The sequence below is a fragment of the Mizuhopecten yessoensis genome, unplaced genomic scaffold (assembly GCF_002113885.1).
Source record: "Mizuhopecten yessoensis strain PY_sf001 unplaced genomic scaffold, ASM211388v2 scaffold3023, whole genome shotgun sequence".
In the NCBI taxonomy this organism is placed as follows: domain Eukaryota; kingdom Metazoa; phylum Mollusca; class Bivalvia; order Pectinida; family Pectinidae; genus Mizuhopecten; species Mizuhopecten yessoensis.
The window spans coordinates 707955-722387 of record NW_018404837.1 but is presented as its reverse complement, the minus strand read 5'-3'; the positions used below and the strand labels follow the sequence as shown (position 1 = coordinate 722387).

Here is a 14433-nt window from a genome sequence, read left to right as displayed (position 1 = left end):
GGTCATTGTACAACACTCAAATGTAACGTTTATACACACATGAACATCATCAACACACAAGGACATCGTCAACACCCAAATGGTATCGTCAACACATATCGTCAACGAACAAAGACATTGTCAACACCCAAAGGGCATCGTCATAACACATCGACAATGCACAAGGACATCGTCAACACACATAGACATCGTTTTACACACAAGGACATCGTACAACACACAAGGACATCGTACATCACATGCAGACATCGTACAACACACAAAAGTATCGTACATTTACAACATCGTCAACACACAAGGATATCATCAACACATAAGGGCATCGTACGACACACAAAGGCATCTTCAACACACAGAGACATCGTACAACACACAAGGACATCGTCAACACCCAAAGACATCGTACAACACACAAAGGCATCGTCAACACCCAAAGACATCGTACAACACACAAGGACATCGTCAACACACAAAGGGCATCGTCATCACACATCGACTATGCACAAGGACATCGTCAATACACAAGGACATTTTCAACACACAATGGCATCGTACAACAATCAAAGGCATCGTCAACACACGAGGACATCGTACAACACAACACAGGCATCATTCAAACACAAGGATATCATAAAACACATAAGGGCATCGTACAACCCATAAAGACATCGTATAACACACAAAGGGCATCGTCAAAACACATGAACATCGTCAACACACATGAACATCGTAAACACACATGGACAGCGTCAACACACAAGGACATCGTCAACAAACATGGACATCGTCAACACACAAGGACATCGTAAACACACATGGACATCGTCAACACACAAGGACATCGTCAACACACATGGACATCATATAACACATGGACATCGTAAAACACTCAAATGCATCGTCAATACACAAGGAGAGCGTCAACACACATGGACATCGTCAACACACAAGGACATCGTCAACAAACAAGGACATCGTCAACACACATGGACATCATATAACACATGGACATCGTACAACATGCAAGGACATCGTACTACACCCAAGGGCATTGTCCAACACAAAAAGGCATCGTCAACACACAAGAACTACATCAACACACAAGGGTTTGTCCAACAAACAAGGGCATTGTCCAACACAAAAAGGCATCGTCAACACACGAGGACATCATCAACACACAAGGACATCATCAACACACAAAGGCATCGTACAACACACAAAGGCATCGTCAACACACAAAGACATCATCAACACACAAAGGCATCGTCCTAACACACACAGGCATCGTCAACACACAAAGGCATCGTCAACACACAAAGACATCGAACAGCACACAAAGGCATCGTCCTAACACACAAAGGCATCGCCAGGACCCACATACATCGTTAACATGCAAGCGTAAAGGGCATTCGTTCCTAAAGACAACAACAGAAGTGTATAGGTCACTTATATAAAAGACATTACCTTGCGGAAGAGATAGGCACGATGAAGGATTGTTTGTTCATATGTGTTGTTCATGGTGCTGTCTGTTTTCATTTTATGTCTCCTCTGTTCCTGTTATTGTTCTCTGTTTTGAATTTCCGATTTGTTCTTTTTGTACTTCACGCATGTTTGATCACCAATATTTTTAAACAAATTTGGATAAAGAATGAGAAAAATAAGATTGAGAAAGAAAAACAAATCAACATAAGGAAGGAATATAAAAGTAACCATATGTTTCACCAATCTGAAGTGACCAGTTGTATATTATTAACGGCGTTTGTTATACTTATTGTCGATTCCACTGAGTTCGTTTACAAACCAGATAGTAATGAGATTATTTCAAGATCTACCAAATGCATTACCCCGTGGAATTCACATTAACGAAGTCTTATGGTAAACTTTCCTTGAAACATATTCATGTTCCCGTACAGAAAAATTAATGAAGACTTATGTCACATATTTCAGTGATTTCAGCGCAAATCACTAATTTTTTTATGTGACGTCACTTCCATTTTTATCTTGTTGATGTTACACATAGTGCTACTTAATTATTCGAAACATAGCTAATATTTGGTAGTCTCATTGAGACAACATTTGTTGGTACTACTGTCAATTCTGAATTAACAAGCAAAATGAAATCTTTGTACAAGTTTTACAGACAAGAACATGATCATATACCAATTTGGTCTTAGAAAAACGTCCGGACAGGCACCCCTCTATGACAAAAATAAAATGAACTCGAATCCAAAAGTTACAGACTGCAACAGAAACTTTGGAGACAGAAACGCTAAAAGATATGTATTGTGAACGCCAATACAATCCTAGGAGGGAACAAACAGATCGTGAACGATGTTTCTAGTACATTATGTAAGGAGGTGTTGCCATCGATACCGCCAAACCCAACCCCCACAAACTTTTGGAATTTTTACGGTACTGGTGATCTGAAGCTCATATGATTTCAATTGATATAAAAAAAATATATAACGCATACAGATAGAAACACCAACCATACGTTTCCGATGCATAATGAAAAGGGAATGTAAGTGTTACTCATCTTCATTTTCATTATTATATACCCGAAGCTATACACACCCATGCACAGTGGTCGTCTTTATATTTTCCCTGTTCAAGATTTGAATTAAATTAAAACGATACGTAAAACAGACATTGTACTTCAGTCTCATAATTCAAAATCAGAGACGTATAAAAACAGACTATAAACTATACGGACCCGCGAATGAGTTACAATAATGTTTGTTTTGACTTATCCCTGATTTGTCGGAGTAATCATTCTCCCGGGTGTTGGTTGAGATACATCTAATTTATACGATTTCGTGGTAGATACTAAATACGCCGACAAAAGACGTTCTTGCGACTTGAGACGCTTAAATATTTTCGCGGGTGTTGTTGGTAGGAGGAAAGCATTTATTTCGAGAGATATTATTCTTTACACAGCGGGATAGGTCCAAACAAACCAACTGTAGCCGGGTCCCTGTGAATGAACTTTACCTTCGAAATAACAATAGCCGCAGGTTACAGGGGTTATCCAACGTTTAATAAATTATAAACTATCTGTATATGTATCTGTTTAACCAACTTTTTAGATTAATATCAATGTTCTGAATACCATGCAATCAGTTCTGAGTTTCCGCCGCCTCTGACATCAGACTAAAACAGTTTGACAGATAGACGTCTGGTTTGGGACCAGAGCCCACTAATTACTATGTTTATGCACGGATTTAGATAATTCCGTGGTTTATGAAAACGTAAAATTGTCCGAAACCGTTTGGTATCGGAGAGTTTTAATTGAGATGCTGATAACAAAAATCTACTATGGCAAACACAAACCTCACATACATCGATAAATGGATTATTTATTGATCCAAATCAGCTCTTATTATTATCAACAGCTGCTGAATTCCGCCAGCAGAGTCCTCGAATTGCAATCGTTCAAAATTTCCCACCTGAACGATCGCCATTTTCTAGATCATGGAGGTGACTTATCAACAACAAAGAATACTATTTTCTATTTTCGGTCCGGATCAGTACGCTTTGTTGATTAGTCAATTCCATGACCTACAAAATGGCGTTCATTCAGGTGGGAAATTTTGAACGATTGAAATTTGTAAAACGCCGTCCTGACACGTATTGGACATACACATCAGAACGATTATCACTTACAAAATCTGGCCTTAATTCATTGCTAATATAATATGGTATTTCATGTAACAAACAGGCATATTTACGATATGTGGTAGGACAGTTCTTCCGTGAATATTTGCACGTACTACGTGATTCCGTGATTATGGTTACAATTCGCTAGCAATCATGTATTTGAATTTAAATCGTGCCGTAATTGTCTAGGTATACCTATACATTTGTGGTTAATCAGTTATAACATAGATTAAACGACCACTCTATTCAAACAAATATATGTTGTAGAAATCGTATCATTGACTAACATGCAGTGAAAGCGGCTGCATAGTTCGTTCGTTCGTTCGATCCGACGCTATCGGCCAGGTATCAGTTTATCGGTCGATAGCGGCGAGGAATCATTAAGCAGTTTATCGGCCGGTAGCGATCGTGACATCACAGAAAGTGAATTGGACCCTCCTACTTCCGGTGACGTGAGTCATGGGAGAGTCACGTAGTCCTATGAGTCAAAGACTGTTATACAGTTAATACGTTAAAGTTTGATAATCCTGACGAAATTGTAAACGGAATGATGACGTCAGAGAAGAGGAATTGGACCCGACTACTTATACGGCGCCAACAGACCAATGATCGAATGATCGTGACGTCACAGAAGGTGAATTAGACCCGCCTACTACCGGAGACCTGGAGACATGAGTCATGGGAGAGTCACGTAGTCCTATGAGTCAGGCAAATATGACGTGTGGACCCGCCTACTTCCGGAAAGGTGGCGACATGATTCATAGAGACTGTGACACAGTTAATACGTTGACGTTTGATAATCCTGACGAAATTACAAACGAAATTATGATGTCAGAGAAAGGCCGTGTCATTGCGTGGGTGGGGAATCATCGTGAACGGATCATTGATCCTAAAAATAACAAACGGAATGATGACGTCATAGAAGGTGAATTGGACCCGCCTTCTCATACGGCGCCAAAAGACCAAGGAATGGGGATCGTGACGTAAGTCGATGAACAAAGACAGGATGGTATGTCAATTTGGTCTTCGAAAACTATCCGAAACGGCGTTCTTCTATGACAAAATATTAACTCGAAGCCAATACTAACAGACTGCAAAAGGAACTTTAGTGACATCTAGAAATATGATATTTATTGTAAACCTAAACAAAACCAGTGTACCTCGGTTAATCCTGTCATGTGCGTAGGGCAGTAACCATGTCAAGCTTAAAATGTTTCAATCAGAATAGATAGTTAAAATATCAAACAAGGGAGTTATCAGGACATCCATTACATTATTTCAGCTTAAACTTCTCAGATAGAAAGCTTTGCAGCTTGTTCGTCCAAAGAATACATCTATCGAAAAATTCCTAGAACAGTATCTGGAGTTAGGACAACTCTAACATATGAAAACCATTATCAGAAGAGCCTGGTATGTTTATACCGAGGATTATAAAAATACCAGTCATTGAATTGAATTTGTCATTATTCACATGTAATTGTATCGCACCCATACAAAGTGTAATACAATATTCCATTCGACTGCAGTTTTTATTTTAGAAATAATTAATACCGTATAACAGAAATTGATGAAAAGAGCGATATTGCTATGACAACTCGATCAACATACCTGTAATACACACAAGTTATCATGTTTCCAAATGTATTATTGAAATATAAAGCATCGATAAAAATTGATCGCACAATGAAATAACGCCATTGAAGTACCACTTGGTTAAAAAGTTTCCAAACATTTAAAAAAAAAAAAAATGAAATCGGTTGTGTTGTTTATGTTATTCCTTCACAATATAAACAGCATTTCATGGTTACGTAACTACATATATTGCATTCCAACATCACGTATGATTGTGCAACCACCAAACTTATATAAATAAGATATTTCAGCGTAATAGTACCACAGGATATGATAGCGAAATCTAAAACAATTCTATGTCAATTTCATTGCCTGCGTTTGTCATGTCAATCAAGAGTAATCATGTGGAACAAGACTGCTCAATTCAATTACACATTCATTAGAAGCATTGGTTGGAATCACTACATTTTCATTAAAACACATATGCACGAGTTGGGATTTGAAAATAGGCACCCTTAAATAATACAACACAAATGCTCATTTACATACGTAAGATAAAAATACAAATTTTGAATGAAGATAATGCATGATCTCGTGCGTTGTCCGGGTTCTCAAAATGACCATCTGCGGCACCAAACCATTACCTTCGGACCATTTAAACCTCCTAGTAAGTTCTGGGCTAATACATCACAAAATGAAACACTCACGTTGGAAAGCGTCAACATTTGACCAAACGAAACCATCAAATTAAAACGTGTGACCACTACACGAACATTTAGCCATCACATTAGAAAGTTTGACCACTACACCAAATATAACTATAAAAATCGAAAAATTGACCATTACATCAAATATAACTACCACATAATGTAAGGTGTGACCATTACACCAAATATAACCATCCCATCGCTAAGTATGACCACTACACAATATTACAGAAGTATTAACGATAGGGCCCGGTTGTTCAAAACTATCGTTAAGCTTCAATGTAACGATGTCGTTAGCCGCTGATTCTGCGTTAGTTAACGCACTGCGTTGAATCCTTGTTGGCCCTAATTTATCGATTTTTCAGTCGAATCATGCTTTAGTTGACTCTTTGCTATGTTTTTTTTTCTATAACCATATATGAAATTGTTTAGTAGGATAGGATTAACATTAAAAATGAAGGATTGACCTCGGGGTATGGCTTCGTTCTTGAGAGACTTAGTTCCTTGGTCATAACTTTGAAACGGTTGAGATCCCCCCCCTTTAACCACATACACATTTACAGGGCAGGAGAAAAAACGAACGCAATCAAACTTCCAAAATCGGTTCAGATAGAAGAGCTCTGTTTATAACATAAATGTATTTAAAGTTCATATAGATAATTTTAACGATCTATACTTAACGATTAACATATTTGATCATACAAATGTACCATTAACCATGTTTCTGTCGAAAGTATTTTACGAATGTGTTTTTTAAAGTGTACTTTCAAGTAAATATCGATCCATATTTTACGAATGAAAAAGTTAAGCTGACATAAAAGTGACACATTCAGATCCGGTAAACATTGGTTGTGTATTTTTCGACATCATAATATGAGTGGAAAATATTCTACAACAGTTTATATATACCTGTTTTATACATATTAACACAGAAGTATTAGCCATTTGTTTGTTTTTTCTTAACATTTTTTTTCATATTTGGTTTATTTTCACAAACATTAACGACACAATATCAGCACAAACACACACGTACCTACATACAAATGTTCATACCTGTACATCTAATAAATTGATGTATACCACAATACTTTGATAACATTGAAGTTAATTTTATCATTTCTAACAGAGATTGAAATATTCTTCAACATTTTTAATATATACCTGTTGCATATCTACAAAGGAATGTTAAAGTTTGACACATTTTATTTTATTTTGTTGATGGATTGATTGATTGATTGATTGATTGATTGATTGATTGATTGATTGAACATACAAACGTACACATAACTACACACATAAACTATACAAGTAATATATATCACAAAACATTGATATAATTTGAATTGGCTTATCATTTGGAACAGAGAAGTCATTCTACAACAGTTTTATATATACTTGTTCCATATTTGAACTAATTTCAATGCTATAAAAGTATTGTGCTATACATCACTTCATTAGACTATGTAATAGGTACGTGTGTGTTAGTTTGTGTCGGTATTTTAGCCTTGTGCTGTGTATGTCTATGAAAATGAAAAAAATATATAAATAAAAAGGTGTCTTGAAGTCCTTAGTAAATATGATACAGGTATATATATAAAATGTTGTAGAATATTTTCATTTCTGTCTGTTCGAAACTTATTTAAATGTTGTGAAAGTATTCTTCTATATAACACTTTAATAGATGTATGCATGGATGTTTATTTGTTTTATGTTTCTATTTTTTTGTCTGTGAAAATAAAAATGAAATAAAATAAAATAAATAAGATGAATAAGTGTCCAACATTTCTTAGTAAATGTTATCAAAGTATTGTGTTATACATCACTTTATTAGATGCACAGGTATGTACATTTGTATGTAGGTACGTGTGTGTTTGTGCTGATATTGTGTCGTAAATGTTTGTGAAAATAAACCAAATATGAAAATAATTGATAAGAAAAAACAAACAAATGGCTAATATCTCTTTGTTAATATGAAACAGGTATATATATATAAACTGTTTTAGAATATTTTCCACTCGTATTATGATGTCGAAAACTACACAACAAATGTTTACCGGATCTAAATGTGTCACTTTTATGTTAGCGTAACTTTTTCATTCGTAAAATATGGATCGATATTTACTTGAAAGTACACTTTAAAAAAAACATTCGTAAAACACTTTCGAGAGAAACATGGTTAATGGTACATTTGTATGATCAAATATGTTAATCTTTAAGTAAAGATCGTTATAATTATCTATTTGAACTTTAAATACATTTATGTTATAAACAGAGCTCTTCTATCTGAACCGATTTTGGAAGTTTGATTGCGTACGTTTTTTCTCCTGCCCTGTAAATGTGTATGTGGTTAAAGGGTGGGGATCTCAACCGTTTCAAAGTTATGACCAAGGAACTAAGTCTCTCAAGAACGAAGCCATACCCTGTGGTCAATCCTTATAGTTTAATGTTAATCCTATCCTACTAAGCAATTTCATATATGGTTATAGAAAAAAAACATAGCAAAGAGTCGACTAAAGCATGATTCGACTTAAAATCGACAAAACTAGTTCAAAGTCTGAACAAAGGAAAGCATTACATGGAAGATCCGTCACGTCCTCAGATAGCCCGGGTAGTGACAACAAAACCCACAAGGGACATTAATGCATACTATCAAAAACATAGACCTCCATTTCACACAAAGTGGTAGCATTTTTCCGTATGAGATTATGAAAGCGACCATTACACTTAGTATATAGGGTAGTGACCTGAACTGTTGCCATGTTATGACCACGTGACTAAGTCCTTAGGATCGAGTCTGGACCCCGCGGGAATTCCTGTTGTAGCAATTTTGTGTATGGTACCCAACCATTGATACATCTCCATTTTGATCTTCTGTTCTCTCCGCATCAGGGGGAGTGGGACCACCAACTTTCGTTTTACAGCATGATGTAGTTTGACAGAGTGATGCTCCAGACCAACTAACGTTCAAATCCCTTCACCCTAAATGAGGGTTGGACCCATAGAGTCAATAAAACAACGCTAAGGACACAATGTACGTAAATCGGGATCAACACACGAACACAGAGGCAAAACATTAACGGCATGCAATCCCGTCGACCTCAAATTTTACACCTTTACACATACATTTACTCAGTACGGAAGGATCGTACATCCTACTCAAAATAACGACTAAGATGTATCACTAGACATCAACATCCGTCCCAGTATTTATAAGTTAGCACTGCCACCAGACCAGAATCAAATTTAACGTTAAACAAGTGAACCGGGTTAAAACGTCGACTGTTGGACAGTGTGTACACCATCAGGCGTTGACCCTACTTTTGAGGGCACGAATACAAATCCCAAATTGTGTCGATGGTTTCTACATTACTTGTCTTCTACAACACATACTTGGTAACAGCAGGTGTATTCTTTTCTCATTCGGGGTCTACAGGAGTAGACAGCAACGTCCAACGCACAACAACCTATCATTTGTCTGATACTATTCAATGATATTTCATATTCAGCAAATGTACTCTGCTATTCGAAAGTTGCACGTTATGTACACAGGTGATTACACCTTTACAAATTTGTTAATATGAAAATGAATTACACTGTATCATACAGCTGATTCGTCTTTCTAGGACTCATTAGTGATGCTCGGGGACAACCAGCTGGGGTCGACATTAGTCTGAACTACTGTTGAAACAGAAATGAATTTGCAAAAAGAAATTAAAACATTATGTGATGAATTTCAAAATTTACAGACGGACTAGTTAATTTCAAATTACATAATGAGTACAGTGTATTTACATGTAGTATGTACCATGTCACTAGAAGTGTTTTTACATGTAGTATGAACCATGTCACTACTACATAATGAGTAAAGTGTATTTACATGTAGTATATACCATGTCACTACTACATGATGATTAAAGTGTATGTACATGTAGTATATACCATGTCACTACTACATAATGAGTAAAGTGTATTAACCATGTCACTACTACTCAAAAGAGATTACTGTGACCATCCACGTAATGGCTCACCTTGGGGACCAAGGCATCTACCAGCAGTGTTTACTACCTTGTATCTTGAAAGATGACAGTAACACACACACAGGTGATAACACCTTTTAAGATTGGTATTAGACACTTTGGTAACAGTAAGACAAAAATAGAACTAATGATACGAATAATTTTGAATAGCTGTTGGTTATCTTGATAAGATAGCAATCAGTTGTGGCAGGCTTTATTAGACACTATATGACTGGAGTTCTAATTAGTCAGAATATTTAATTTTTATGCGAGCGATTCATAGGGAATATATTTTAAGATAAAATCCTACTTACAAAATTAGGGAATCAAGATGGCCGCTATGGTCTCTGATGACCTGAGACAATAATGGTTATAACTTTGGAATCCTATTTGACCGACTTTGTTGATACTTTGTGGGATTGAGACATAGAAAGAAAAAAAAGGCCAATTTTATTTTTTTGATTTAAAGATGGCAATCACGTCATCTGATTGACTGAGAAATAAAAACAAATTGTAGAGCCAGGTTATAAGTATGTCTGTAGTTAAGAGTTCTTGCTCGACATTTTGCAATTTATATGGATACTAAATATCGTTTCAGATACCATTTACGTGTAACAATGAACATCGAAAAGTCACTGTTCCGCAAATTCAAATCTAACTGCAAAACTATGCATTCGCGAAGATTAAGTGCAGTTGACTTTGTTCGTTATTATAATACATTTATAAAGTAAACATAAAGGAACTCGTGGTATATTTTAAAAAGACGATAATATCAGAATGAACAATGATAAGTACTATTTTAATACATGGTTAACAAGTCTTAAATTAACACTGACATACTGGATATTCATCCGTTCCGCGAGACAAATAGAATGAAGACACATACCTTCGCTTTTATTTCCTGATACATTAATTAAATACCATAATAGTAAAACTTATAGTATATTAACAGAATCCGTTGTTATTTGCAGGTACATCATCATGTATGGTTTTGGAGTGATAACCCTGCTATTCATGTTTATAGCGTGTGACCTAGCTAATGAATGTAAGTTAACATGACGTTTGAACATGACTATATTTTAAAAATGTTTTATAATGATTTTTCTTACTCATATGTTCATGTAGTTGAATACAGAAAACTTCATTATCTGATGTTATCGTAATGACATGGAACGTTATTTGCACGAATCACATAATTGCATCGTGTTACATAAACACTACATTCCGAGAGATATTGTTTTGTTTTGTATTTTTATTTGTGATATTGACCTTTAATTGAACTATACTTTAGATTGTTATCATTTAACAAATATTTTAACGAATATCTTACACTAATGAAGGTTTTTATCTTTTTGACTTCAGAATAACTTAAAAAAAAAAAATTGTAAAATACGTCCCAAGTTGCTTTGAGCGTAAAATTTATAACGATGCATATAATCATCATAGAGTTAATTGCAAAGTATAAAAGTCCTCAACCGCTAAAGTGGGGATAATGTGGCAGATCTTCAAATCCTTAAATTTACTTTGATAATAGATTTATGTTTTGAAATAGTCCTCAATAAACCATTCCTTTTTACAATGAACGTAGTGATATTGCGAAAATCAATTATCACCCAGAAATAGCATTACCTCCCAAAGCGTCTCGAGGGCTACATGTACATACATTTTATTTATCCTCCAGGATTTTCAATAAATTAATATCACCCTCCTTTTTTTCATGGCATTCACCTAAAAAGTATTAACATAAGGTCACCTTCTTTTGGTCACTTTGAAAAGAAATCATGATCAATATAAATCCCCTACCGATTCCCAGGGGGAACTATAGGTTTGCACTCCGTCCGTCCTTCCGTTCGTCCGTCCGTCCGTCCGAGAAGTTTGTGTTGGACTTATCTTCTATACTATTACACCTGGAGTAACGAGCTTTGGTATACTAAGACATCTTAGGATGGCGGAGTGCACAGTGCAAAACGAAGGTCACTATGACCTCACTGTGACCTATTCTTTGACCTTTGACCTTAACTTTTGAAAATGTTTGTCCGGGGCATATTTTTTATACTATTCCACCTGGAGTAACCAGATGTGATGTACCATGGCATCTGGGGATGGAGGAGTGCAGAGAGCGAGAATTAGATAACTGTGACCCATCACTTCACTTATGACCTTCACTTTTGAAAATGTTTGTCCGGAGCATATCTTCTATACTATTTCATCTGGAGTAACCATACTTCGTCAACAAAGACATATCGGGATGGCGGCTTGCGGAGTGCAAGAATTAGGTAACTGTGACGTATGACTTGACCTTTGAACTTTACTTTTGAAAAAGTTTGTCCCTGGCATATGTTCTATACTATATTACCTTGAGTAAGCATATTTGGTGTACAAGGACATATTGGGATGGGGTATTGCAAGAAGTAGGTCACGATGACCTCCCTGTAACCTATGCTTCCTGACATAAGTGTGCTGTTTTGTAAACATGGAAATCATTACCGGTGGGTGACTATGAATTGCCTTGCAATACTTTGCCTTGTTTTACTTATTTTGTAATCAATATTTCTGCAACTTGCTTTTTTTAATGAGCCAGAAGCTTGTATTTTGTCTGAAGTAACATGTCAAAATTTATTTTATACAACTTTTCATTTTGCTTCATAGTTTTGCCAAAATAAAATACATGAATTTGAAATAATCTATCAAAATTAAATCCTTTTGTCAAGCAAAAAAAACCAACAACGTTTAAATGACCCTGAATTCTGGACCCTTTATCCAGCAAAAACAAAACATGGGATAAAGGATTTTATTCATGTCATATAATCAGTATAAATAATTTCGTAACATTATTACTAATAAATCTGTCCTTTAACCACCTAGGGATGATTTAATTGTTCAAACTAAATCATTACAATACATTCCGGATATTGTGAAACGATATGGGGATATTTTACTACATTGTACTTGATATGTATTGATATTTGTAAACACATGTGGCATCTACCGGAATTATTAACGTTCGATGTTCGGTGTGTGACGGATACATGATAAAGTAAAATTCGAATTGCTGGATTTCAAGTTATATCCTATCGATGCACATTCGTCGTTGTGCATACTCATCCAATCACATTACGTTTGGTTAACAAAACAAGCATCAACATCAGCTTCAGGAGCACATGGTTACAGACGGATCAATACTTGCTCACGGCAGTGCGCACGCAATCCTCTGATAGAGCCCAAACTAAATATGTGCATTTCAATTTCGTAACAACTTCGTAGCTACACATGTATATTGACTCGCTTAATTTTGATCTTTTGAATCGTTTTTAAACCTAAAACATTTTGATCTGAACACACAATCACTTCGGTAGTAGAAGAAGCTTATGCCAGATGCAGTCATAAATAGAAATACGTATGCAAAATGCATCTTTGCCATAAGGGACACCAATGTAAGATTAATAGAATCCCTCAACCCTTTGGGGAAAGCTTCTTAAGTTGCCAAACACCCGTTCTTGGGATTTTTCCCAATATGTTATTTTTTTATTGATATTTTTGATACGATGAAACTGGATAAAGTTGATATACTGGTATGTCGTAATCAGCCTACAAAATGACCTAGTTTGTCAGATGATCGATCGGTCTTTCCATTTCGATCTTCAGACCAGATCCACGCCTGGCACTTCTTCCACTTAAGTCTGTTCAAATATGTTTTCCCCCACACTATGAAAAACAATCATTATATACCCTTTTCTTAGGACAGGAAATTGATGGGAATGCTACATTACTAAGCAGACATATCTGAAATCGTTAATACTTATGTTTAAATAGTTCAGTAACAGCGATCATCTTACGATTCATATCGCCATCAACTGGCGTTAAAGCAGAGCCCAAAATGTCCCAATATTATCTATCAGGGCAGTGCAATACTTTATGTGTGATACCATTTTGTCATTGATTTTGTTTACATTATTAAAAACATATTTCTACTTCTGTCGATTTGCATCAACACAAACATAGAAAAAACTGACATTTTTGCAAGCGTCCAAGAAATAAGGAATGTTTAGGGGGGACAACTCTGCATATTGCTCCTTTTTGGCTACTACATAGTAGGAGGGACAACTCTGCATTTACCTCTTTTTTTGGCTACTACATCTTCTATAAAGTTGGGGGGCAACTCTGCATTTTACTCATTTTTGACAACTACATCTGCTATATATTTGGGGGGCAACTCTGCATTTCACTCCCTTTTGGCTACTACATCTGCTATATAATAGGGGGGGGGGACAACTCTGCATTTCACTACTTTTTGGCTACTACATCTGCTATATAGTAGCGGGGACTACTCTTTTTAGCTACTTCATAGTAGGAGGGGCAACTCTGCATTTCACTCCCTTTTGGCTACTACATCTGATATATAATAGGGGGGGGGGCAACTCTGCATTTTACTCATTTTTTGCTACTACATCTGCTATAAAGTAGAGTGGACAACTCTTTTT

The 14433-nt window shown here is 35.9% G+C and overlaps 1 protein-coding gene across 1 annotated transcript in view; it reads left to right on the top strand.

Annotated features, from left to right (window-relative positions):
• The first annotated feature begins 4335 nt into the window (after positions 1-4335).
• LOC110446892 (G-protein coupled receptor GRL101-like) overlaps positions 4336-14433 on the top strand; it is a 39843-nt gene continuing 29745 nt past the window's right edge. Inside the window, 2 exon segments of the mRNA XM_021492235.1 lie at positions 4336-4640; positions 10924-10997. Coding sequence (XP_021347910.1) covers positions 4336-4640; positions 10924-10997 — 379 coding nt within the window.